At 54.2% G+C, this 27,270-nt stretch overlaps 1 protein-coding gene across 1 annotated transcript in view; it reads right to left on the minus strand.

The window, feature by feature from the left end:
* Positions 1–203: 203 nt before the first annotated feature.
* The window catches only part of RTN4RL1 (reticulon 4 receptor like 1), a 56,323-nt gene continuing 29,256 nt past the window's right edge, over positions 204–27,270 (minus strand). Inside the window, exon 4 of the mRNA XM_068977432.1 lies at positions 204–1,531. Within this exon, the coding sequence (XP_068833533.1) occupies positions 204–1,531 (1,328 nt within the window). The remainder of the gene's footprint in view (positions 1,532–27,270) is intronic.

Here is a 27,270-nt window from a genome sequence, read left to right on the forward strand (position 1 = left end):
AGCTGGGTGGGATGCACTAAACCTCCCTCTGCTTGGGGCTGTACACTTTGGGTTTATAATCCACTGGCCAGGGCCCAGACAGCAGCCGAAACCTCTACCAGCCTTTGCCTGAAACCCAGCAGATCCTCCACTTGTAAAAACAGAAAAGAAATCCTGTTCCTTGGTGGACATGTGGCAGTGCTGGGGGCTGCCACCCCGCGTCCTCAGCGGAGAGTGACCACCAGCCCCAGTATCCAGGCCAGGAGCGAGGCCCTCAGGGAGATGCCCAAGGAGGCCTGCTGCACCCCGCTGGGGGCACGGATGGGGGTCCTTCGGGCACACTTGCCCTTCCTCTTGGGCCGTGATGTGGGCATGAAGTCAAAGCTGAACTTGTGCTGGTAGTCGGGGGCGTAGTCCTGCAGCTCGGGGGCCTGCTTCCCAGAGCCTGCCTTCGAGACCTGGTTGCGATTCCTATGGCTGGTGCAGTTCTTGCCCGGCTTCTTGGAGCCTGACCGAGAGCCGGGCAGATGGCCGTGTGGGTGGCCCTTGTCCCTGGCAGGGCCGTGGGGGGGCGGGTGGTGCTCTTTGCGGGTGGCCCTGTCGGTGGTGGTGAGCGTGTGCGACTTGATCTGGTGCGGGGACGCCGGCCCCGTGCAGTTCCGGAAGTCCTCGGCCCTCAGCAGCTTCAGGTCCTGGCCGTGCAGACGCTCGGGGGACACGCAGGGGACGGCCGAGCTGGAGCCCCGGAACCTCTGCAGCCATTCCCACAGGGAGCGCGCCCGGCAGCCACAGTCCCAGGCGTTCCCATTGAGGCGGAGGAACTCCAGGGCCCCCAGGGGTGCCAGGCAGTCACCTGGCAGCTCAGAGAGACTGTTGTTGAAGAGGAAAAGGGTGGTCAGCCTGCGGAGGTCGTGGAAAGCCTTGTGATGGACCCACTGCAGCTGGTTCTCATGCAGCAGCAGCCGGTCCAGATTCACCAGGCCCCGGAAGGTGTCCTGGCCCAGGCTCCACAGCTTGTTGCCGTGGAGAAACAGGTGGCTGAGGTTGACCAGGTCCACAAAGATGTCATCCTGGAGGTACTCGATGTGGTTGTCCTGCAGGTAGAGGTACTGCAGGCTGTGCAGGCCGCCAAAGACGCCGGCCGGCAGGGCGCTGAGCCCGCACTTGTAGAGGTAGAGGGCGTGGAGCTTCACGAGGCCCTGGAAGGTCTCGGGGGCCAGCGTCCGCAGCTGCCGGTTGTCGCCGAGGTCTAGCTCCTCCAGGTGCACGAAGCCCTGGAAGGTGTTGGGGTCGATGAAGGTGATGTTGTTGGAGTAGATCCACAGGGTGACCATGGCGGGGCTGAAGTGGCCCTGCCGCAGGAGGGTGATGCGGTTGTTCTGCAGGAAGATGCGCTCACTGTCCTCCGGGATGCCCTCGGGGATGGCGGCGAAGTTGTGCGCCTGGCAGCTGACTGTCATGGGCGCGGGGTAGCACACGCAGTCCCGCGGGCAGCCGCCGCCCAGGGGCAACTCCCCGGCCAGCAGCAGCAGCAGCAGTTCCACACAGCACCCTGGAGGGGAGAAAGAGAGCACAGCCAGGTCACGGGGTGGGGGTGGGGGGGGCTGCTGCCCGGGAGGTGAGACACTCCGAGACACTCGGAGAAGCCGAGCTCCGCGGGTATGTGAGCCTCCTTGGTCGCCGGGGCTCTGTCCTCGTTTTAGCCGCACTCAGCGATCTGGGGGCTGGGGTCTTGGCCCCCTGACTCCTGATGGCCCCACCTCTTCTGGGGGTTTCTATTCCAGCCTGGGTTGTGAGGTGGGTTGGTGTAGAGGCTGCGGTCCCCCTACATCTGGCAGACTTCTTTAGCCCCACCCCTCAACCCCCTAGCCCCGCCCACAGCTTCTGAGCCCCGCCCACTTAGGCCCTGTCATCCTGGCTAGGATTGGGGTCACCGCCCATGGACCCAGCAGCCAGCCTCGGGGGTCCTGTCCCCCTGGGGTCCCAGCTCTGCCACTTACTTGCCTTTATCTGCATGAGCAGATAGTGGGGCAGGCTCCTGTTCTAACAAAGTAAATATCTCACATGGGCTCCTGAAGCGTCTTCTTATTTCAGTTATTCCCAATAACAAACAAAGCGAGCAGGCATGTCACCAAAGTTTATCTTGAAAGATTCTCATTTACAGTGCCTTCCACGTCCTCAAGCATGCATCATTCCCCCATGACTTAAGTTTCCTCATTCCTAAGTAATAATAGTTGTTCTCTGCAAAGGACACGTGTGTGTATGTGTGTGTGTGAGAGAGAGAGGGACAGAGAGAGAGGAGGACTGCGGGAGGCACCAGGACTGATGGTTCTGGGGTCCTAGGAGTAGCCAGAGAGAGACTGCCCCCCACTGCGGTCCACCGTCTGGTCCCTCCCCTCTCCCCTCCTCTCTCCCTCTCTCTGGAGATCCCAGGCTACCACTGCAAATCAGGCCTTGCCTCTCGATTGTCCAGAGCACTTCCTCTGTAGCTTCTCTCTAATTGGGCATTAATTAGGCATTCGTTAATGGATCCTTAAAATAATTTATTTTCGGATGTGTCCAGCCTGTGGTCGGATAACAGCCACGCACTCATTATCGCAGCAGCCTCATTATGGATGATCGTCATTACCTCCCTTTTTCCAGGGTCGCAGCTGCCCCGGGCAGCCTGGCAGGCACGCCAGTGTTGTGGGGACCGGCTCCAGGCCTGTAGACCCCCGCCCTGCAGGGCCAGGCCGTCATCTCATCCCTGCCGGGGTTGGCTTCCTGATCCTTCCCTTCCAGCTTGGCTGATCACAGGCCTCTGGGGAGAGCTGGGTGCCTAGGGCAGCTCGGCTGGTTCTTCCGGCTGCCAGCTGTACCCAGAGCATATTGAATGAGAGAACTAGCCCTCCCGGCCACTCTCGGGCTGGCCCCTACTCCCAGTCTCAGGCCGGCCACTGCCCCAGAGCTGCCTGCCTGGGCTCCAGCGGACCTCACCACCCCTGCCATCCTCTCTTTCCTCCCAGAAACGGCATCGTAAATAAGTGACAGCTCCCAGCTGTTGGGAGTTATGGGCTCCCAGAGAGTGGCAGCTGCTTCCTGTCCCCCTGTAATCACCCGGCTTCAACAACATTTCCAACACATAAAAATCATCGCACATAATTCGGTTTCTGCATAATTGTGTTGGGTTGCGATTTCAGAGCAATTATGACCTCGGCGGTTGTGGCGATGGCGGCAGAGCAGCTGTGAGTTCCCATTCTGGGCTGGGCCACGCTCTCTGCGGCCCCTGCCCCGCTTCAGTCATCGCCACCATTGAATAGTCTCCAGCCCCAGCCCCAGGCAGGGGGCCCTTTTCAGCCTCAGTTTCCCCATGTGTAACAAGAGTAGGAGAGGATCGCTAGGCCAGCACTCCCTGAATGAAGTCTGTCCTCACCCATTCCTGCCCACCTAGGTCTGGCCAGGGGCCCCCAGCCCTTCAGGAGGAGACTCTGCCTTGGGAAGGACCCCCTAGGAGCCTGGCCCCCAAACCCCGGCTGACTCTCAGGGAGCCTGCCCATTGCCTTGAGCCTCCAACACCAGGGCTGGGAGGAGGGCCCAGCAAATTCCGGGTCCACCTTCCACACAGCCTGCCACCCCATCTCCCCTTGCTCATCTCTGCTCCTCCGCCCGGCCCAGATGGCCCTGGGGAGGCGCCTCCACCCTGCCACCCTGAGGGAGCCCAGAGTCCCCTTCCTAGCTCAGGGACATTCAAGGCACTCACTGTGCTGAAGGGGACAGGGCCACAAAAGACCCCCACCCCCACCCCCTGGAGTCTTGCAAAGACAAGGCACTTCCTTTAAGTCAGGCAGGGAACGCGGCCCGCAGTGGGAGCAGGCTGAACCCTGGCAGGCTCAGTGTTAATACCACCGACATTTGTGCAGCTTATAGAGTTTACAGAGTGCTCTGCTCACATTCCTCGGAGCCTCAGAGCTATCCTGTGTGGTGGGGGGGGGGTGGGGTGGGGGGGGGAGGAGCTTTCCTGCCCCCAGACCTGGGGTGGGTCAGATAGCCCTTCTGCCTGCTACGGTGGCTCTGTCTCTGAAAGGCCCTGGGTGGGGGTTTTCTGAAGTCGTCCTCAGAGAAGCTGAGGGTGCTCCATAAAAGCCACACCCCTCCCTCAGGCAGGTGCCCCGGGGGTGCTGGGGTACAGGGGAAGCTGGGCAAAGACCCTGGTTTGGGTAAAAGAGCCAAAAGTCCAAAAATCTAGGTGTGGCCTTAGCGGCTGGCATATGAACACATTTTGGCAGGTGGGAGGGGTCAGATATCGTGGGTGGGGGAAGGGGTATAAAGGTGGCACTCAGGGCCGGAGCCTGAGAGGGGCTGTTCCCCTGAGAGGGGCCCAGGAGGAGGCAGGGACCCCAGGCGATGCTTAGAGCTGCTCTCCATCCTCTGGTACCATCCAGGTGCCAGGGGACCCGGGCCAGTGGCCGCTGCCCTCTCCCACTGGGCACTGCAGTGGGTCTCAACTGAGTCTGCTTCTCCAACCTGGAAGCTGGTTCCATCTCCAAGGCCCTGGACCAACTCTCCCAGACTACCCCGCCTCCTCTGCCCAAGCCAGTGTGTGCCCTGGTCATGGATCATCACCCCGCCTATTTCTTCCCAGGGAGGCTGGCACTGCTTCGCCACAGCTCCTCCTGTGCTCCCGTGCCCGCTCTGTATGGCCCATGGGAGCCTCGACCCACTGATTACTGATTAATGTACTAACAATGACACTGGTGCCTTTGCTGTGCGTTTTAAGATTGCAAATTAGCATGGATACAAGTCTCCGTGGAGGAGCCTTATGGTTCCTCCCATCAGTTTCCTTGCCCCCTCCTGGGGAGCAAGGAGGTCACTCTACCTGAGGGGGCTGGAGAAAGTAAGGTGCGGACTCAAACTCTGGACTTCCTCTGGCTCTCATCCTCCACTGTCTCTTCCTCTGATCCCCCTTCCTCCCCCTGCTGCCCGCCTACTCCAGGGGCATCCACCTGATTGTCTACTTGGCTGCTCCCAGACCTCCTGGCCTCCCACACACAGATCTGCAGCCTTATTCATTCCTTCTTCCATTCAACACTTGCCACCAAAGTCCTGGAGTATGCAGAGTGCCCGGGTAGGGAGGGGCCTGGGAAGAACTTGGCAGGCGGGTTCTATTCCTGGGTTGGGAAGATGCCCCTGGAAAAGGAAATGGCAACCCACTCCAGTATTCTTGCCTGGAGAATCCCATGGACAGAGGAGCCTGGTGGGCTACAGTCCATGGGGTCACAAAGAGTCAGACACGACTGAGTGACTGAACACACACACACACAAGCAGATGAGGGGTCTCAATGCCAGACTGTCCAGCAGGCGCCAGGCCCAGAGTAGGCGCTTTGGTGTGTGCATGGCAAAGGCACTTGCTGCCTTGTGCCACTTCCTCCATGAAGTCTTCTTGCTTCCTTGCCAGCACAAAGGATGTGCAGAAAAGGAGAGCCATCACTATCTTCATGTCCTATGTGTGTGTGTGTGTGTGTGTGTGTGTGTGTGTGTGTGTGTGTGTGAGTGCACGGTCAGTTGTGTCTTTTTGCGGCCCCATGGACTGTAGCCCACCAGGCTCCTTTGTCCATAGAATTTTCCAGGCAAGAATATCAGAGTAGGTTGCCATTGCCTCCTCCAGGGGATCTTCCTGACCCAGGGATCGAACCCACATCTCTTGCATCTCCTGCATTGGCAGGTGGGTTCTTTACCACTGTGCCACCTGAGAAGCCAGTCTTCATGTCCTCTTTGCCTCAAATCCCCAAATCCCTCACCTGCTGAGCAGGGACCTATGAGTAGCCTGGGTGAGTAGCCTGGGCTTGGACAGGCCCCTCACCCAGACTCAGCAGCCCATTCACAAGCTGTGCCTATGAAAAGTTCCATAGGGGCTGGACCTCGTGCTCTGGGTGGAAAGGGCATTCCAGGCAGAGGGCAGCACGTGCCAAGGTACTGAGGTGGGGAAGTAGGCAGCAAGTCCTGTCTTACCTCCGCCCTTCTCTTAGCCTCTAAGCAGCTTGAACTCGCCAGAGAAGGCGATGGCACCCCACTCCAGTACTCTTGCCTGGAAAATCCCATGGATGGAGGAGCCTGGTGGGCTGCAGTCCATGGGGTCGCTAGGAGTTGGACACGACTGAGCGACTTCACTTTCACTTTTCACTTTCATGCACTGGGGAAGGAAACGGCAACCCACTCCAGTGTTCTTGCCTGGAGAATCCCAGGGACAGGGGAGCCTGGTGGGCTGCCGTCTATGGGGTCGCACAGAGTCGGACACGACTGAAGTGACTTAGCAGCAGCAGCAGCTTAAACTCCTTATGAGGCTGTAACTACGGCTTAAGCTGGGTGAGGGCTTTCCAGGGCTGGGGAGGCCAGAGAGCTCCCCACTGGGACCTGCAGGTTCCCTGCCCCAGAAACAGGAAGGGAGCTAACCAAACGGGACCCAAGCCTGTACCAGAACTGAGTGGCAGGTTCCTTACATGGCATCCTCCTGCTACCCCACAGGTGGGAGGCACAGAGGGGAGGGGCCGGCCAAGGCCACACAGCTGGCAAGCAGGACAGTGGGGGCATCCTTGTCTGAGGACTGGTCCGCCCTCCCCGGCCCCAAGGTCTCGGGCCTCACTCTGGCCTGAGTCTGGTGCCTGCCCCTCCCCACACCCACGTAGGGTGCCAGCCCGGTGGGCTGATAGCCCCCGGAGCCACCAGGCAGCTCCACGGGGCTCTGGAGGCTTAGAGCCCAGTCAGCCGTGTGGTCAGACCTCCTGCCTCTGCAACCTGCTCCCCCTGCATGGGGCTCGGCTCCTGGTCCCCCTTGCTGCCCCAGCCTGGCCTGGCGCTCCTCTCCAAGCCAATCGATGCTAACGGGATGCCTCTGCCACCAATAACGGCCTCATGCCAAGCCGGCAGTGTTCACAGAGTGACTGGCGCCTCCAGCCACGCGGCACTGCCCCTCTGTGCCACACCCAAGCCCAGGTCACTTCTGGAGACAAAGAAGCAAGCCGGGGCGGAGCTGGGTATCCCTCCTCTTGTCCTTTCCATGCCCGGCGCATCCTGCCTCCAGCCTTCTGCATGCGCTGTCCCCTCTGCTGGAAGCTCGCCCCAGGACACCTGCAGGGCTCCTGCCCTCACCTCTCCGTTCAAGCCCCCCCCTTGTCACCTGCTCAGGGAGGCCTTCCCCAGCAGCCTTTGAAAATATTTGTTTATTTATTTAGGGGCTTCCCTGGTCGCTCAGACAGTAAAGAATCTGCCTGAAATGCAGGAGACCTGGGATGGGAAGATTCCTTGGAGAAGGGCCTGGCAACCCACTCCAGTATTCTTGCCTGGAGAATCCCATGGACAGAGGAGTCTGGTGGGCTACAGTCCATGGGGTGGCAAAGAGTTGGACACAGCTGAGTGACTAACACTTTCAATCCATTTATGTTTTTTGGCCACACCATCAGCTTGTGGGATCTTAGTTCCCCAACAGGGATGAAACCCAGGCCCTCGCCAGTGGGAGCACAGAGTCCTAACCACTAGACTGCCTGGGAATTCCGCCCCCCCCACCATAGCCTATTTTAAATGACCCCTTCCCTGTTTTACTTTTCCCCATAACATTCCTTCTTTCCTAATAAATTCCCGTCACTTTTTTCTCCTTTATTTTAATTTACAATACTGTAATGGTTTTGCCATACATTGACATGAACCGTCACTTTTTAATTGATGTTATTTTCTGTCTTCCCTCACTGGAAGGGCAGTTCCATGAGGATTGATCTTGTCTAGTGTTCCCTGCTGTGCCCTCAGGGCCTAGAACAGTGCCTGACACACAGTAGGTACTCAGGAAGAAAACCCTAGGCCCAGAGCCTGGCTCATAGTGAAGTCCTCAGTGATGTCTGACTCTTCGCGACCCTATGGACTGTAGCCCATCAGGCTCCTCTGTCCATGGGATTCTCCAGGCAAGAATACTGGAGCGGGTTGCCATTTCCTTCTCCAGGGGATCTTCCCGACCCAGGGATTGAACCCAGGTCTCCCGCAGTGCAGGCAGACGCTTTACCTTCTGAGCCACAGGGGAAGCCCTAGTAGGTGCTCAATAAACACAATGGTCTTGATTAGTACACAGGCCTGCGGGGTGAGCAGAGACTCCGGTGTGGCTCTCTTTCAAGGGCCCAGCACAGAGGTGACCCAGGAGGACTGGGGAGGGAGGGGACGCGCCGGGCCTGCCTGGGGCCTGGGGCAGCGTGACCAGCACAGGTTTGTCGGGACTCAGGAGTTTCCCAGCATGCAGGACTTTTAGTGCTAATACCTGAAAGTCCCAAACAAATGTCAATCAACCTATCTGGGGGCCAGGAGTGCCGTGGCCCCCCCAAAAAAAACTTCTGGCCACAGGATGAGGAGCGAGTAAACAGGCAGGCATGAGGCACACTTGTTCTCCAGACCCACACCTCAGGCCCTGTGGCTGCAGCTTGGGGCGTAGACAGAGCCTGTGTGTGTGTGTGTTCGTGTGTCTCTGCACATCTACACGTATGTTTATCTATGTGTGTGGACATGGCCATGTGCACATACCTGCGTGCCCGCATGTGCATATTTCAGCAACCTTTCTCTGGAGACCATCGAGGGGGCTGGGCACCCAGCGCTTTCATCCTGAGTGTTCCTGAACTCCACCCCAGGGAGGGGGCAGGCCTCTTCCGAGGAGAGGCACACCCGCCCATGACATTCCCGTGTTATCTCAGCGCCCACTCTGGCTTTGCCTATAGCTCCCGCTCTCCTCCTGACACGCTGAATTATGTACCCGCCCCAAGCCCCTCCAGCACACCAGGATCACTCTCAGCTGGGAAGTGGGCGGCACCTTATTGGAATAACCTTTCAGCTTTCATCTGCTGCAGCTAGTCCCCCGAGCGGGCCTGGCCAGGAACGCCGTGCTAATTGGGCCGCCAAGCTCTCAGGAGGCCTTGTTGGAGCAAACTCAGCCTCCTCTCTCCTCTGCCTAACCGTGTCTATCACTTCCTCGCTGCGGGGGTCCCTGCGTGGGATGGAGAGGTGGGGGGAGTACACTGCAGGCCGGCACAGGCAGCTCTGTGTCCATGAACTGCCTGGGCCTGGGACCAGTCCCAAAGGCAGCATGTTTCAGCTGGACAAGCTCAGACAGGTCACTAAACCTCCACAGCCTCAGTTTCTCAGTCCGAGAATGGGGACTTAGAGCACATGCATTCTTGGGTGTTGGCAGCACTCATTGAGGCTGTACTCTGAACTGGTACCCGGACTGGCTGCAGGGCGGGGCATCCCCAAGGCTGAGGGCTGCCATCAGAGGAAGCCACTGCCTCCCTACCCCCCACCCTGTGGACCCTGGCTTTCACCCCACCCACCCTGGCGCTCCCAGACCCCAGAGGCCTGGCAGAGGGACCTGATGGATTAGATTCTAAGTCAGGGCTTAACCGCAAGTTCCTGCCAGGTCTTGGCTGCCCCAGGGCATAGCAGGTGGGGGGACCAGGTCTTGACCTTTGTACTTGGCTCTCTCTCCCAGTCCATCCCCCCACACACTGCCAGCTCTCTGCACAAAGCCCTGGTCATATGAGCTCTATCTTCACTTTGCAAAGCTGCCCTGGGGCTTATAATATGTGCTCAGTTCAGTTCAGTTCAGTTCAGTCGCTCAGTCGTGTCCGACTCTTTGCGACCCCATGAATTGCAGCACGCCAGGCCTCCCTGTCCATCACCAATTCCCAGAGTTCACTCAGACTCATGTCCATCGAGTCAGTGATGCCATCCAGCCATCTCATCCTCTGTCGTCTCCTTCTCCTCCTGTCCCCAATCCCTCCCAGCATCAGAGTCTTTTCCAATGAGTCAACTCTTCGCATGAGGTGGCCAAAGTACTGGAGTTTCAGCTTTAGCATCATTCCTTCCAAAGAAATCCCAGGGCTGATCTCCTTTAGAATGGACTGGTTGGATCTCCTTGCAGTCCAAGAGACTCTCAAGAGTTTTCTCCAACACCACAGTTCAAAAGCATCTTCTCTGGTGCTCAGCCTTCTTCACAGTCCATCTCTCACATCCATATATGACTACTGGAAAAACCATAGCCTTGACTAGACGGACCTTTGTTGGCAAAGTAATGTCTCTGTTTTTGAATATGCTATCTAGGTTGATCATAGCTTTCCTTCCAAGGAGTAAGCATCTTTTAATTTCATGGCTGCACTCACCATCTGCAGTGATTTTGGAGCCCAAAAAAATAAAGTCTGACACTGTCTCCACTGTTTCTGCTACTCAAATTTGCTTCTCAGTCTGTGGGGCCCCAGAACCTGGGCTGTGGCCACCAGGACTCCAAGGCTGGGGACAAAGGCCTCTGAAAGCCAGCCCTCCCAGGGGCTTCGGAGAACGTTCTGGGCCCTCTCTGCTCCATCTGGAACCAACTGTCTGTCCCCACAAACCCCAGAAAACTGTAGGCCCACCTGGAACCGGACAGGCCCCCTGACACCCACGTGGTGTGATTACTGGGGCTGGGAACCTCTGCGAGGGTGGGACAGTCCTGAGGGGCAAGTGTCCATTCAGATGCCTTCCTAGGGGGCTCCTGAGGGAATGTGAGAGAGGGGAGTTGGGGGAGTGCTCTACCAATCCCTGAAGGAAAACAGAAGATGGAACCCAGCCTTTGAGAATCAGGAGCAGAGCTCTCCACCCGGGCCCCTCATTCTGAGTCCCTGGAGCAGCCACTCCTTCCTTGCTGTTTATGAAAAGCCTTCAGAACTCACGTCCTGTTTATCGATCACCCCATTCTGAATCTAGCTTCCAGTTCTTTCATTCATGTGAGGAACAGCTCCGCGCTTGGTGTTACAACAGTAAGAGACGTGGCTCCTTCCCTCATGAAGCTTACAGTCTAGGGGGAGATGATGTAAACAACCAGAGATGCCCAAACTGACACAGATTGCTGGGCACTGGGGGCACAGGAAGGTGGTTTAAGACAGCTGAATGAATGAATGGCCTCTCTGAGCAGTGGGTGACACCTAATGTTAAGAAGGAGCTGAAGAACAGCTTTCCAGGCAGTGGGAACTACAGGTGCATAGGTCCTGGGGCAGAACTGAACTTGGTGTGGATGAGAGGGACACGTGATGGGGTCAAAAAAGGCTTTAAAAGGCTCAGTCAAGAGTTTAGTTCTGGGACTTCCCTGGTGGCACTGTGGATAAGAATCCACCTGCCAGTGCAAGGGACATGGGTTCAATCCCTGGTGGGGGAAGATCCCACAGGCTGCGAAGCAACTGAGTCCATGTGCCACAGCTTTTGAGCCTGTGCTGTAGGGCGTGGGAGCTGCTGTGAAGCCTGCATAACCTACAGCCTGCGCTCCACAACTACGGAGCCCATGTGCGGCAACTACTGAAGCCTGTGTGCCTACGGCCACGTTCCGAAACAAGAGAAGCCACTGCAGTGAGAGGCCGGTGCCCCACACTGAAGAGCAGGCCCAGCTTGTCGCAGCTAGAGGAAGCCGGCACACAGCAATGAAGACCCCGCACAGCCATAAATAAACAGAGTTTGGATCTGATTCTGTTTCTGGCAGGAAACTGAAGTACTAGCAACCTGATCAGATTTGGGGGGAGCATGGATTTGTGGGAGCAAGAAGGGAGGCAGGGAGGCCTACGGCTGTCATCCACGAGAGACATGGAGGATTCAGAAGGGGTAGAGGCCATGGAGACAGACAGCAGTGGACAGGTTGAGAAACATCCGGGTCGCAGAACTGACAGGACATACGGATGGACCGTTGTGAGGGAGACAGGAGGCTGCAGAGGGTAAAAGCACAGCAAGACGGGAGGAGCCTAGGAAAACAGGCTTCGGGGCCGCGAGGAGCTCTGCTTAGGGTGAACAAAGTCATAGATCTTATAGAGATGATTAGCTGGAAGCTGGTTGTCCAAAGCTGAAGCCCAGAGGCGAGAAGCACACCTGGGAGGCATCGGCATAGAGATGGTAGTTCCATCCATGGGAATGGATGAGGTCACCTCTGAGAGTCAAGAGAGAAGTTAGAGTCAAGACTTCCCTGGCGGTCCAGTGGTTAAGACGCTGCACTTCCAATGCAAAGGGTGTGGGTTCAATCCCTGGTCAGGGAAGTTCCACATGATGCATGGCACAACCAAAAAAAAAAAGAGAGAGAGAGAGAGAGTGCAAGAAGATAAAGGATTGAGGACTCTGGCAACACAGCAGAAGGTGTGTAAAGGAGAAGGAATGGGCGAGGAGGTCAGAGGAAAGCCCGGAAAGTGTGGCATGACCAAAGCCAAGAGTGTTTCGAGAAGGAAGGAGGAATCAGTCGTGATGAGAGTGGCTGAGAGTTTCTGTGAGGACTGGAGAGTGTATTTGACAACGTGGAGGTAATGGGTGATGCTGGAAGTTCGCTGCTGGTAGAAAGGTGATGCTGGAACGTTCACTGATGGTAGAAAGGTGATGCTGGAAAGTTCACTGCTGGTAGGAAGGTGATGCTGGAATGTTCACTGATGGTAGAAAGGTGATGCTGGAAAGTTCACTGCTGGTAGGAAGGTGATGCTGGAACGTTCACTGCTGGTAGGAAGGTGATGCTGGAACGTTCACTGCTGGTAGAAAGGAGGGGGCAGAAGGCATGTGGGAGTGGGATGAAGAGTGAATGGGAGCTGAGGAGGGGAGACAGCACTGTATCAGACAACACAGGCTGGGGCACACTGATGTGACAAGGGACCCAGAATCTCCACGGCCACAACAACAAAGACTGGCTTCTCGCTCAGGCAGGGCAGCTGCCGCTCTGCTCAGGGATGCAGGGGAGAGCTCACCCTCCACCCAGGACACTGCTGGTCTCCTGGCAGAGGGGACAGAGGACTGGCACTTGAGGCTTTCGTTTCCAGGGGTGCATGTCACTCCGGTTCACGCTTCACTGGGCAAGGTCCTTCAGAGGGCCCAGCCTGTCATCGGTAGGAGAGGGACAAAGGCTCCCAAGGGACTCCGGGATCAGCAGCTGGGAGCACCCAGAGGCCACTCACTAGGGAAGCTTGGCTGCAAAGGGAGCAGAGTCTGGGTAGGACCTGAAGGGGTGTTGTTTGTTTCCTAAGATGGAAGGAAAGACACTAGAGTCGGTTTGCATGTTCCTGGGGGTGATCCAGGAGGAAAGGGAGAGAGAAACTGATGCCTTAGGAGTGAGAGGACCAAAGAGACCAAGATCCAGAGGTCCAAAGTGGCTCAGGTGTTCCTCCTGAAGAGAGGAGGATGTGTTAGCTTCTGAGGGCTCCTATTTTCTCCTGGAAGTAAGTGGGGTCATCAGCTGAGAGCAGAGAGAGGGAAGCGGGAGGGAGTTTGAGGAGGAAGAAAACGGAATGAAACAGGCCCTCTGTGTGGTGAGAAATCAAGCCACCCTGGTCACACACGAGGTCTGTGGGGACAAGGAGACAACGTGCCTGTAAACCCAGGCTTCCACGGCCACTGCCCCAGGCTCTGCCCAAGCTCTCCTTACCTTTCACTGGACAGGTGGGGCTGTCTGGCCCCTCCCATGAAACCTGCTCAGGTCACACCCCTGCTGACATTGCACTGTGTGTGTGCTCAGTCGTGCCTGATTCTTTGCAGCCCCATGTACTGTAGCCCACAAGGCTCCTCTGTCCATGCAGTTTTCCAGGCACGCATACTGGAGTGGGTTGCCACTTTCTACTCCAGACCCAAGGATGGAACCTGCGTCTCTTGTCTCCTGGATTGGCAGGTGGGTTCTTTACGACTAGCGCCACCTGGAGGCCCTGACAGTGCATTAGCTCAGCAAATATTTACTCCCCTACTTTCCTCTGACCAGGCACCGTGCCAAGCCGGCTCTGGGGATAAAAGATCCCGTTCCAGGCTTCCATGAACCGAAAGTCTTCCCCAGACGCCTTCAGGAGAGTATGTTGCGGACATCTGTCGCTCTTGCCAGCCACCCAGTAGCTAAACCCTCTTCCTGTACTTGGCAGATCTTCCAGTTGAGGTAGATGAGCCTTTCCTTCCCCGTGGAAGCTGAAAAGGTCCAGCTCTCACTTTCCCAGCCTCCCTTGCAGCTCCGCCACGACCCTGGGTCGGGGCTCTGCCCCTCCACACAACTACCCCAGACTTCTGAGCTGGGAGTTAATGAGGTGGATACAGAGGGGGCCGAGCGGGACCCACGCTTGCCAGGATGGCAGCAGCGGCAGAGCCAATGGGGGCAGAGGCTGTGGTGAGAACCTTAGGTGCTCACTGGAGGTGTCTTTGCCTTCACTTGGGCTGTTGTTCCTACCTGTGGAGTCCCCAGCCCTCTGGGAGACTCTGTGAAGGACTCAGTATACTTCCAAAAGAATTGCCTTTTATTTAAATTAGTCAAGGCAGGTGTCTGTTGCTTGCAAATAAGAATCCTCACAGATGTGAGGTCCCTCCTGCGGAGCATGACTCCCAAGCCCTCCATGGTCTGGCCCTGCTCCCCCAATTTCTGCTCTTTTTGTGGGAGCAGTGCCCTAAGTTTCCTTGCGGTTGGGGGGAAACACCCCCAACTAGTGCCGGGTATGTGGAGCTTATCCAAGCATGTCTGGTGAGTGCATGAATGAATGATTTCGCTGATGTAATTCTAGCCCAAAGCAAGGAAACCAGGTGGTAGAGTTGGCTGAGATGGCTTGTTCTGAGTAAACACATGCGTGCGTGCTCAGTTACTTCGTATCTGACTCTTTGTGACTCTATTGACTGTAGCCCGCCAGGTTCCTACGTCCATGGGATTATCCCAGCAAGAATACCGGACTGGGTTGCCATTTCCTCCTCCAGGGGAATTTTCCCCACTCAGGGATCGAACCTGCATCTCCTGCAATGGCAGGCGGATTATTTATACCACTTGAGCCACCTGGGAAGTCCAAATATATACAATATATATTTTACAGTAAGTTTTAGCAGCAAGAGAGACCTCGTGCGGAAGAGGGTAATTTACCAGGCATTTCAGGCCTCACCTCACAGACCTTTCTCTTTTGACCCTTTTGCAGAATCTCTCTTGATTGGCTCCTGAAGACACTTGGTAGGGAATGCTTCCAATGGATGTGTGGTGTTCTGTGTGTTAAACTGAGCAGTGGGCTCAGGGATGTTAACTTTCTTATTCTTTATGCCTTATATTTGCTTACATTTACTCTTCAATAAAATAAATAAATCATACAGAAAAAAAATAGCCTGCCGAGTTTAGCTGAGAATCTTAGGTCCCAGGTCTTGAACTGCTGTCTCCTCCCTGCTGGTGGAGCCCCGTACTTTCTTCAGGGACCCTCGTCTGGCCAGCCAGCAGCACAGGACAGCCTCTGACCCTTATCCAGAGAGCTTTAGTCCAGGTGGCAGGGGGCTTCCCGGTGTCCCCAAGCCCTACCTATTTCCCTCCACAAGGTTTTCCTTTAAAGTCACTCTTCCTCACTTGTTTTAGCTTTAAAATAATACTTGCCAATTGTGGAAAATGTGAAATGTATAGAACTAAAAAGGGAGAAAAATCACCACCATCCTATCATCCTTGACAATCATCCACGGGGCCTTCCTGTACCTTCTTACGAGACTTCCTTCATTTATGTAGGGATATATAAAATTTAAATAAAAATTTTATTTAAAGCAATAAAACTGGGATCATGCTATATATGCAGCTCTGTAGCCTGCGTTTTTCTGCCTAACTTATTCATTCGTTCAGCTCCTCTCCAGGTGCCTCCATCTGTGAGTCTCTGCTCTAAGGCAGCCTTGGGGAGCCCAGCAGACAGACTGACCCCACCCTCCAGGAGAATACAGTCTGATGGGAAAACAGACACTCATTGAAGGGCCATATCCATATCTAATCACACCCTGTGCTTGGATGGCATCACTGACTCAATGGACATGAGTTTGAGTAAACTCCGGAAGTTGGAGATGGACAGGGAGGCCTGGGGTGCTGCAGTCCATGGGGTTCCAAAGAGTCGGACATGACTGAGCGACTGAACTGAAGGAGGAGTATAAAGAGAGAGATCCAGGTAGCCAGGAGAACTGTGGGGCTCCCCTTGTCTGTGGGGGTGGGAGGGCTGGGGGTCTGAAGGTTGAGCAGGACTCCACTGGGGTGAGTGGGCATTCCAGGTAGACGGAGCAGCAGATGCTGAGGGTCAGAGGCAACACACAGGCAAGTGACAGAAGATCAGGTAAGGTTTTTGAGACTACAGAGGCTCCTACTGTATGGACAGACCATAGTTTATCTTTCTGAGACATTTAGATTGTTTTCTGTTTTTCGCTGCTATAAATTATCATGGCAAAACTGGTAATATCAGTTGCCTCCTGGGAGACTCTCCTGGAAGCTTAGGGACTGGTGTGGAGGGAAATTCACTTCTATACCTGTCAGGAGTTTTCGATTTATTACTGTGTGAATGTACCTATTGATTCTTTTAAGAGTCAGTTAAGCTAAAACTAAATAATATTGAAATGAACATCCTTATGCATAACGCTTTATCCAAATTTTTTCTTTTTTTTTTCCACTCTTTCCCTAAATCAGAGATTCATTATCAGTCCTTCCGACACACGATGAGAGGTCACCCAGAAAGGTTAGTCCATAGAGCCTTACGTTCCGTGCCCAGGAAGTCACCAACCACGGGGTTTTCAGAGACTTGAACTTTTCCTTTGTCTGCCTTCCCATCTAGGCTGTGAGCTACTCAGGAGACAAAAGCTGTGTGCCTCCTACAAAGAGGAGACCTCTGGGGTGGGGAAGCAAAGATGAACACATGTTGAATCCCTCCTGTGTGACAGATGTACCATCCTGGGAGCATCCACATATACTCTTTAGAGGTGTATGTATGTGTGTTCAGTCGCTTAGTCATGTCTGACACCTTGCGACCCCCTGGATTGTAGCCCGCCAGGCTCCTCTGTCCATGGGATTTTCCAGCAAGAACACTGGAGTGGGTTGACATTTCCTCCTCCAGGGGATCTTCCTGACCCAGGGATCGAACCCTCAACTCATGCGTCTCCTGCACTGGCAGGAAGATTCTTTACTACTGCTTCATCAGGGAAGCCCACTCATTAGATACCCCCCCAGAGATTCTTTCTTTATTTACATGTGTTTATGTGGCCGCATCCGGTCTTAGTTGCAGCACACAGGATCTTCGTTGAGCCCTGCTGGATCTTTCATAGCAGTGCACTAGCTCTCTAGTTGTTGCATGTGGGCTTAGATTCCTCTTGGCATGTGGGATCTTAGTTCCCCTACCAGGGATTGAACCTGTGTAGCCTGCATTGCAAGGCAGATTCTTAACTACTGGACCACCAGGGAAGTCCTTCCCCCAAAAATTATTAGGAAGGTATTCATATCCCAGATAATCATGATGATGTGATCACTAATCTAGGGCCAGACATCCTGGAATGTAAAGTCAAGTGGGCCGTAGAAAGCGTCACTACGAACAAAGCTAGTGGAGGTGATGGAATTCCAGTTGAGCTCTTTCAAATCCTGAAAGATGATGCTGTGAAAGTGCTGCACTCAATATGCCAGCAAATCTGGAAAACTCAGCAGTGGCCACAGGACTGGAAAAGGTCAGTTTTCATTCCAATTCCAAAGAAAGGCAATGCAAAAGAATGCTCAAACTACCGCACAATTGCACTCATCTCACATGCTAGTAAAAATTCTCCAAGCCAGGCTTCAACAATACGTGAACCATGAACTCCCTGATGTTCAAGCTGGTTTTAGAAAAGGCAGAGGAACCAGAGATCAAATTGCCAACATCCGCTGGATCATCGAAAAAGCAAGAGTTCCAGAAAAACATCTATTTCTGCTTTATTGACTATGCCAAAGCCTTTGACTGTGTGGATCACAATAAACTGTGGAAAATTTTGAAAGAGATGGGAATACCAGACCACCTAACCTGCCTCTTGAGAAATCTGTATGCAGGTCAGGAAGCAACAGTTAGAACTGGACATGGAACAACAGACTGGTTCCAAATAGGAAAAGGAATACGTCGAGACTATATTGTCACCCTGCTTATTTAACTTATATGCAGAGTACATCATAAGAAACTCTGGACTGGAAGAAACACAAGCTGGAATCAAGATTGCCGGGAGAAATAACAATAACCTCAGATATGCAGATGACACCACCCTTATGGCAGAAAGTGAAGAGGAACTAAAAAGCCTCTTGATGAAAGTGAAAGAGGAGAGTGAAAAAGTTGGCTTAAAGCTCAACGTTCAGAAAACGAAGATCATGGCATCCGGTCCTATCACTTCATGGGAAATAGATGGGGAAACAGTGGAAACAGTGTCAGACTTTATTTTGGGGGGCTCCAAAATCACTGCAGATGGTGACTGCAGCCATGAAATTAAAAGACGTTTACTCCTTGGAAGAAAAGTTATGACCAACCTAGATAGCATATTCAAAACCAGAGACATTACTTTGCAGACTAAGGACCGTCTAGTCAAGGCTATGATTTTTCCTGTGGTCATGTATGGATGTGAGAGTTGGACTGTGAAGAAGGCTGAGGGCAGAAGAATTGATGCTTTTGAACTGTGGTGTTGGAGAAGACTCTTGAGAGTCCCTTGGACTGCAAGGAGATCCAACCAGTCCATTCTGAAGGAGATCAGCCCTGGGATTTCTTTGGAAGGAATGATGCTAAAGCTGAAGCTCCAGTACTTTGGCCACCTCATGTGAAGAGTTGACTCATTGGAAAAGACTCTGATGGTGGGAGGGATTGGGGGCAGGAGGAGAAGGGGACGACAGAGGATGAGATGGCTGGATGGCATCACTGACTCGATGGACGTGAGTCTGAGTGAACTCCGGGAGTTGGTGATGGACAGGGAGGCCTGGCATGCTGCGATTCATAGGGTCGCAAAGAGTCGGACACGACTGAGCGACTGAACTGAACTGATTCATATCCTTATTTTACAGCTGAGAAAAATAAGGCTCAACAAAGTGCAGTGATTCACCTGAGATGGTGGAACCAAGATCCAGACAAAGATGGATCTGGCATTGATTGATGGGAAGACAGTTCTCTTTCTTCTTCGAGACCCCTGGCCCCACAGGGACCCTCACCCACATCCCACAGACACTGTCTCTGCTCCCTTGCCGACAGCTTCACCACCCCCCGCAACCCGCCCCATCGTCATTATTTCTTTCCTCTCCTCGTGCTTCTCACTTGCAAGGCTGGGGAAATGGAGGAGGCAGATGGGGAAAGAAGTGGAAATTCAGTGTAATACCATTGACTGTTATCACAAAACTTGTCTTAAGTGCCAACCCTGGGGATTTGCCGGAGCTGGTGCGACAGAGGCGGGGCCGAAGGTCAGATTAAATTGGGCTAGTAACCCCAGGGGGATGCTTGAAAGGGGTAGCTAAAGAAAGCATTTCCAGCAGGAACACGAGGCAGCCGAGGCAGGCAGCAAGCCGGCCGGCCAGGTCAAGCCTGCTTAGAGAAGCTTAGTGGTGACAGGCCTGGGTTCACACATCCTCCCCCAGAAACCTGAAATCTTGCCTTTTCCCCCCAATAATGAGTTGGTATAAAAATGGATCCTGAATAAAATCGTCTGCAGTTTTCAAATTTCAAACTGCATTAGTCAAAATATATCAAATTTCCGTGTACTGACTTACCACCTGCTCAAAATCGGATCCTTTTTCAGCTGGAATATATTGAAATATGAATCACCTCCTGAAGGAAAAGGGGAGACGTGGAGGGAAGGCCCTCACAAAGTGTGTGGATGGGCAAGCCAGCATCCTGTGCTCCTTGGGCTCCCCGGCCTCCGCCAGCCTCCCAGCCTCCCTCAGCCTCCTGTGACAATGGGTTCCCTGGCGGCCCATGCTCCTCAGCCACTTCCCCTTGATAGATACCTGATTTCTAGCTCGAACTCTGATGCTCTGGGCAGTCTATGCTGCATAGTCCAGAACGTGCTCATTTCGGGTCCTCCAGCCTTTAAATAAGCATCTACTATGTGCTGGGTGACACAGCTGAGCAACCAAGCTCAGCACAGCACACAGGTGCTGGGTGCTCAGACTCACAGGGAAAAGTGGAAGTGGCTCAGTCATGTCCGACTCTTTCAGTCCATGGAATTCTCCAGGCGAGAATACTGGAGTGGGTAGCCTTTCCCTTCTCCAGGGGATCTTCCCAACTCAGGGGTCGAACCCAGGTCTCCCGCATTGCGGGCGGATTCTTTACCAGCTGAGCCACAAGGGAAGCCCAAGAATAATGGAATGGGTAGCCTATCCCTTACTCCAGGGGATCTTCCTGATCCAGGAATCGAACTGGGGTCTCCCGCATTGCGGGCAGATTCTTTACCAACCGAGTTATCAGGGAAGTCGGACTCACAGGGAGCCCAATCTCTAGTTACACTGCTAAATCCTAAGGTGACTCCTTTTCCCCTTCTCCTCATCCTCTCAGCAGCACTCACTGAACAGTGTGGGCCCTTCCTTCTGGAAACACTTTCTCCACTGCAGAGGTGGAACTGCCATTTTTTTCCTCCTGCCTTGCTGGCTGCTTTTCTTGGTCTGCTGTGCTGGGGGCTCTTCTTTGGCTTGATTTCTACATAGCCTAACTCCCTAGGCACAGCCCTGGGATCTTCTCTCTTCCATACCCACACCTATCCCCAGGGGAGCTCACCCAGGCTCAGGTTTTAAATACTGTCTCCATGGGGATGAAGATCAGACATGTGTCTCAGTCCTGAACTCCAGACCTGCCCACCCAATGGCTCCCCTGACATTGCGCATGGATATCTAATAAGCTGCTCAAACTCTGAGTGCCCCAAAGGTGTTCCCTGCACAGGCTTCCTCATCTCAGTAAACGCCAACCCCATCCTTTTAGTTGCTCAAGCTGAAAATGTAAATAGCATTCTCCATTCTTCCCTAGCCCTCAGTCTCTTTCCCTTTAATCCATCAAGTCCCACTAGTTCTACCTTCAAAATAAATCCCAAGTCGGTTCTCATCACTCCATCCTCACCGCCTGCACTCTGTCCCAGGCCACCATCGTCTCTCCCCCGGACCCTAGCAGCAGCCTCTCCACCCAATCTCCCTGCTTTTATTTAGGTCCCATCACCACCCACGGCCCACACACAGCCACCAGCATCTTTAAAAATGGTAAGTGCTATCTTGTTCCTTTCCTGCTTGAAGACTTCCCAGTGGCTCCCCCACTGTACCAGAATAAAATGCAAGCTTCTTACCAACCCAGCACTTCCTCATGACCAGCTTTCGTCACATCTCCAGCCCCATCCTCTACCATTTTTCCCGCACTGGCCTTCCGGTACCTAGAATACAGCAAGCTCATTCTTCTTCTTCTTTTTTTAATGTATTTATTTATTTGGCTGTGCTGGGTCTTATTTGTGGCACGTGGGACCTTTGATCTTCATTGTGGCATGCAGGCTCTTTAGCTGTGGCATGTGGACTCTAGTTCCCTGACCAGGGATCAAACCTGGGTCCCTTACACTGAGAGCTTAGAGTCTTAGCCACTGGACCACCAAGGAAGTCCCAGCAAGCTCATTCTTTTCATCATCCCAGAAAAAAACCCCATAACCATTAGCAGTCATTCCCATCGTGCCTCCCCGCTCCCTCCGCCCCGGCCTCTGGCAACCATTAATCTGCTTTCCATCTCTGATTTGCCTATACCGGAAGTTCCATACAAATGGAATGATACAATATGTTTGCCTTGGCGTTTTAGCGCTGACTATTCCTGCATGAACCACCCTGCCCCTGGCCTTTGTGGGACCACCTCCCTCTCAGCACTCAAGCCACAGCTCCAGCATCACCTCTTTGTCTAAAGCAGACGCCCCCGCCCACCCCAGTCCCTCTTGATTGCAGAAGTACATCGCACTATTTCCCTCTTAGCCCTCTTACTTAATTATTTGTTTACATGTTTATTGTCTGTCCTCTCATCTGCCTGTTCCCTGTCATGTCCCAACCCCCAGGACAGTGCCAGGCACCTGGGAGGCACTCAACAATTATTTGTGGATTGAGTTACAGAGGGCAGCATCAGTGCCATGATGGAGCATTGAAAATGCTCTTAGAGACATGGGTGAGGGTGGGATCCAGTTGTGCTGCCAGGGAGTGGAGGGGTCACAGTGGAAAGGCTGCCTCTAAGGGCGATTAGAAGCTGCCCCTAGCCTTTGTGTTAGGTGGAAGGAACCGCCATGGTCAAAGGCCTAAAGGCAAGAGGCAGCCTGTCTGGTTTGGAGCCCATGGTGTCTCTTCTGGCTTGCAATTTGTCCCCTAATTCATCCGTCCCCAACCTTTTTGGCACCAGGGACTGCTTTCACGGAAGATAGTTATTCTCTGGACCAGGGTGCAGGGGATGACTTTGGGATGATTCAAACACACTACATTTCTTGTACTTTATTTCTAATCCAACACCACCACCGACCTGACAGGAGGTACCTGTCTGCAGCCCACAGGTTGGGGGCTCCTGCCCTAACTCTTTCACTAGCTTCCCACAATGAGGAGACACAGATATGTCTAGGAGTTGGGTTTGATACAAGATGCAAGGTACTGAGAAGAAAGAAAAGATGGAGTCTTTTTCATGTTTCTTCTCCCCCAGCCTGGTCCTGGCATGGGCTGGACACCCGCACAGATGCAGAGAAAAACAGACCGGTTCCAAGTTTTCTGATTCTGAGTCATTCGCAGCTACCTTTCAGAGACATGGGAAGGTGGGAGGAGATGGCGATGTATATTACAGACACTTGCAACTGCGTTTTGAAGATGGGGCTGAGCCAATGGCCCCTCTGGGCGCTGGACTGTCTGTGAGTCCCACATCCTTTATTTCTCCTGATCCAATCAGGCCCTGCCAACATAGGCCCTGTGGCTCTGGGAGTCCAACTGGGCTCCCAGGAGGAGAGGCCCTTCCCCAAAGCCAGGAGGCTCAGGAGGGCAAATTCAATTGTGTCCCAGGCAGGAGCCATTAACCTGTCTGTGGACTGCAGTCCCCCCGGCCTTTCTCCGCTTGGCCAGCCAGGCCTGTTCAGGCTGCCTCTGCCAGAAAACAGCCTCCCACCATCCCGAAGGCCCCCTGCTGCCCCAGGGCTGTGCGAAACCCTTCCTGTCCCTTGGCGCCCCATAGCTCTCGTCACCCCTGCCTCTAAGATCAGAGCAGGTTCTGAGCTAAGAAGAAAAACCAATCCATGTGGCACTCACTCCGTAGTCAGAGGCAAGCCTGTATCTTGGTGCTTCCTGCCCCTCAAACTTCCAGGTGGAATCTGCCCTTGTGTGTGCATGCTCCGTCACGTCCAGCTCTTTGCGACCCCACGGATGGTAGCCCGCCAGGCTCCTCTGTTGATGGGGAATCTCCAGGCAAGAATACTGGAGTGGGTTGCCGTGCCCTCCTCCCGGGGATCTTCCTGATCCAGGGATCGAACTCAAGTCTCTCCCATCTCCTGCACTGGCAGGCTGGTTCTTCACCACTAGCGCCACCTGGGAAGCCCATCTTGGCAGGGATACCCAGCACATTATGTGGGAGGGAGGGCTGGGAGCACTGTGAGTGCGTCTGCCCGCCCCTCAAGGGTGCAGAGGAATTAGCTCAGAGCAGGGCTGGCCTGCACCTCTCCCAGGTGGCTCTCCTGAAAACTCCGGGCCTCTCTCAGCCCAACCTCAGGCCTTGGCAGGCCTTCCTGCCCACTGCCCTGCCAGCCACACACCCAGTCCACACTCCAGAAAGTCTGGCTCCTCTACCCCACAATATTCCGCCCTCACCTGGACTCAGTTTATCAAATGGCTGCATGCCACCATGGATGATTGTGGCTTCTTTCCCCCAGCCCAGAAACACACAACTTGCTCGCTTTTTTGTTTCAAAGCCCAGAGTACCCTTTCAGGCTCTCCACTAAATCTGCTGCTTTCTGTTCAGGATCAGGCCAGCTTATTTAGGCAGCTGGAACGAGGAACAAATCAGGAGCACCTCCAGAGCTAATGAATGATCCGAGCCTGCGGCTCAGGTCAGCAGCCCCCCGCCAGCCTCCTGGGTCCTCTGTGATGGCTCATTATTCCAATATTCCCAGGAGATAGACGGAATTTTCCCCAACATCGCCTAATTACATTCCGGCTCTACGTGATTCTGTGACATGTGCGCAAGCTCGCACCGTTCCCCACACGACGCAGACCGGAGCCTCCCTGCAGAGGGCGCGGACGGGATGTTTTCATCTCGAGGTGTGTGCTTAGAGCTGTTACCTGGGGAGGCTCAGGGATGATACCCCCCCCCCGCTCTCCTGTCAAGAGCAAGCCCCATCCCAGGTGACAGAGAACCAGCCACAGAGGCACAGACAGCAGGGACTTCAAAGCGAGGACAGCTGTAGGGAGGGGACGTGTGTTTCCTGAGGGCCTGCCGCAGAGGATCGGAGATGGCTCTGATGTGGAGTCTCAGGAGCACTGATACGCAGGGCCCTCCTGGGCTTGAGCCCCTAAGGGTGTCGTGCTGAGCTTCCCAGTGTGCTCCCAGCCTGGGAGGGTCCCTGGGACAGAGGAGGGCAGGCTCTCTCTTCTGGGGCCCTGTCTGTGTGGCCCCAAGGCCTGGGGACAGCCCAGACCCACTAACAGAGCCAAAGGACATGGAGGTGGGTGAGGAGGCTCCTGGAGAACAGAGCAGCCTCCTTTGCGCCCTCCCCTCCCTCCAGCTTCTGTTCCATCACCCGGGGGTGTAGGCTGGACTGAAGGTCCCTGCCCCCCCAGCCTCACTCCCTGCAACCTTCACAGCCTCCTCTCCCATTCTCCTCAGTGGCCTTTCCAAACCTTTCCCACTCTCCCTAAATCGCTACCCTTGGCCTCCGGGCCTGCCTCCTCACCTTCTCAGCACCCTCCCTCATCAGACCTCCTGCTGAGGCTGGCTCTGGTCTGCCCTCTCACCTCTCCTCACCCCAAGGTTTCAGTGCAAATGTCTGTGCTGTGCTAGGTTGCTTCAGTCGTGTCCGACTCTTTGTGATCCTGTGGACTATAGCCCCCCAGCCTCCTCTTTCCATGGGGTTCTCCAAACAAGAATACTGGAGTGGGTTGCCGTGCCCCTCTCCAGGGGATCTTCCCCACCCAGGGATTGAACCTGAGTCTCTTAAGTCTCCTGCATTGGCAGGCAGGTTCTTTATGACTAGCGCCACCTGGGAAACGTCTCCTGGGGCCAAACAGGAAACACAAAGCGTGAGAAGGGCAGGTAGGATGAACGGGTGGCCACCTGGAAGCCAGGCCCATCTGGAGAGGCCCAGGCTTCAACCCCTGCTGCCTGTGCAAAGGAGGGGAGGGGAGGGCTTTGATTTTTCTGGACAGTGGGAATGAGAATTTCCACATGTCATTGTTTAGCAGCAAATTCCACCCAAAACAAAACACGCTGTGGGCCAGCGCAACCCCACCTGCAGCCCGATTCTGCCCGAGGCCGTGGTTTCTGACAGCTGCCTCCTTGTCTGGTGTGCGCCCTCTCGGCATCTCCAGTTCCCTGCCCCCACTATCGACTGCTCCCTCTCTGCCTTGAGACTCCTTCTAGCCTCTCCCATTGAATAACAAACCCTGCCAAACCAACATCGCCCTGCGGCCACCTCCTCTCTCCTCCTGACTCAGGCCAGACAGAGGCAAACCACTTGAAAAATCTCTCTCCTCGCAGTCAGCCCACTTCCTCTCACTTCCAGCCCCTGCCCTGGGATTCCACCTGCTTCTCATGCACAAACTCCCTGCTTCTGCCCAAATCCAACCGTTTTCAGTCTCTCTCTTGGATCAATTGCCCCTTGAAATCTCCTCCGCCCTCAATTTCCTCAACACAGCTCTCTCCAGGGTCAACGCCACTCAGGTCTACTCCAGACATGCCTTCTCAGCCCCTGCCATGCGCACCTCTTCCTCTTCCCATTCTATCCGCAGTCCTTGTGGGGCCACCAGAACCCATACAAATTCCTCCCCCGCTTAGCTCACTCCTAGCTCCAAATCCGAATCTCCAAAGGCTCCGCGCAGGTTTCCTGGGATCACCCAGACTCTTCCTACTCAGCATTCCCCAAATGAGTATCACCCCGCTCCAAACCTCCTCCCCTCTCCCTGAGTCACCTTCTCAGTGACCATTGACTCCTCAAGTCTGCACAAAACCTGGACTCTGCATTTCTTCTCTTCCCTTGAGTCCTGTTCACCCCTGTAGCTTCCACTTTCAAAACTCCTTCCCAAGACAGCAGCTGCCTGCTCATCTCCTACCTTCATCCTTTCTCCCTTCCAGCTCCTCCTTCTGATCCTATCACTCCAATGGCTGTGACCCTCTTTGTCCAGTGCCCTGGATCCTAAGCCAGCATTCAGCTCCTGTCAGAAGCCCAACCTGGTCCACCGGGCACAGTGTCTCCCCCATCTCCAGGCCTTGGGTCATGCTCCCCTCGCCTTGAGATGTCCCTCCTTCCCTCATCTACCTGCGAGTTCTCACCTGTTCTTCAAACTTAGTGCAAACTAAGTGTGATTTTCCTTCTTTTGGGCTCACCTAGAAAGCTCTGTTCATTCCACACGGCTTCACTATCAATCAGTTCACTTGCAGGAATCTGTTGTCATATGAGAGACTGAATATACAAACAGGTGCCAAACCACATAGAAAAACAGAACTCTAACACTCAGGTTGCAGTAACCAGCCCAAGAAACTGTCCCCTTACCTGCAGTAACCAGCCCAAGAAGGCAGCCTGTACCAACAAGTCAGACTTGTAGGAAATCAGTCCACATCTCTAGCAAACAGTCCAGGAAGCCAAACAGTAACCCCTGTGACAATCAGCCCCAACCTGCAAGAACTTGACTAGCTTCCCTAACTTTTGTCCCCACTTGCAACTTAAGGTCAAGCAGGGGAAACCGAATATGCTCCTAACCACACATAGAGGACACCCTACTTCTTTTTTGAAAAACATTTATTTATTTGGAGCTGCACTGGGTCTTTGTTGCTGCTCCACACTTTCTCTGGCTGCGGTGAACTGGGGCTACTCTCTAGTCGCAGTGTGCAGGCTTCTCGTTGCTGTCAGGGGCTTCTGTGTCTGCAGAGCATGGGCTCTAGAGCTCTCGGGCTTCATAGTTGTGGCACACAGACTTAGCTGCCCCGAGGTATGGGGAATCCTCCCTCCAGACCACGGATTGAACATGTATCCCCTGCACTGACAGGTGGATTCTGAAGCACTAGACCACCAGGGAAGTCCAAGGATGCCCTTCTTCTAGAGAGTCCATCCCTAGCTTCCCCAGCCCAATCAGGGCACAACTGAGGCCTTCCTTTCATTCCACTCTAAAACTTTCCCACTCCTCTGCCTGCCTCGGACTCTCTGCCAAAATAAGTGATTGTTACTTCAAACAGCAAGCTCTGAATAAACTGCCTTTACATATTCTCATTCGGTTGGTCCATTTATTTCCACATGTGTAATAAACTATCCCAGACTTGAGCCATTAAAACAAAACTCATGACCTTGTGCTCTGTGGGCTGAATGGGCTCTGTGGGATGATTATTC

Source organism: Capricornis sumatraensis, chromosome 8 (assembly GCF_032405125.1).
Source record: "Capricornis sumatraensis isolate serow.1 chromosome 8, serow.2, whole genome shotgun sequence".
In the NCBI taxonomy this organism is placed as follows: Eukaryota; Metazoa; Chordata; class Mammalia; order Artiodactyla; family Bovidae; genus Capricornis; species Capricornis sumatraensis.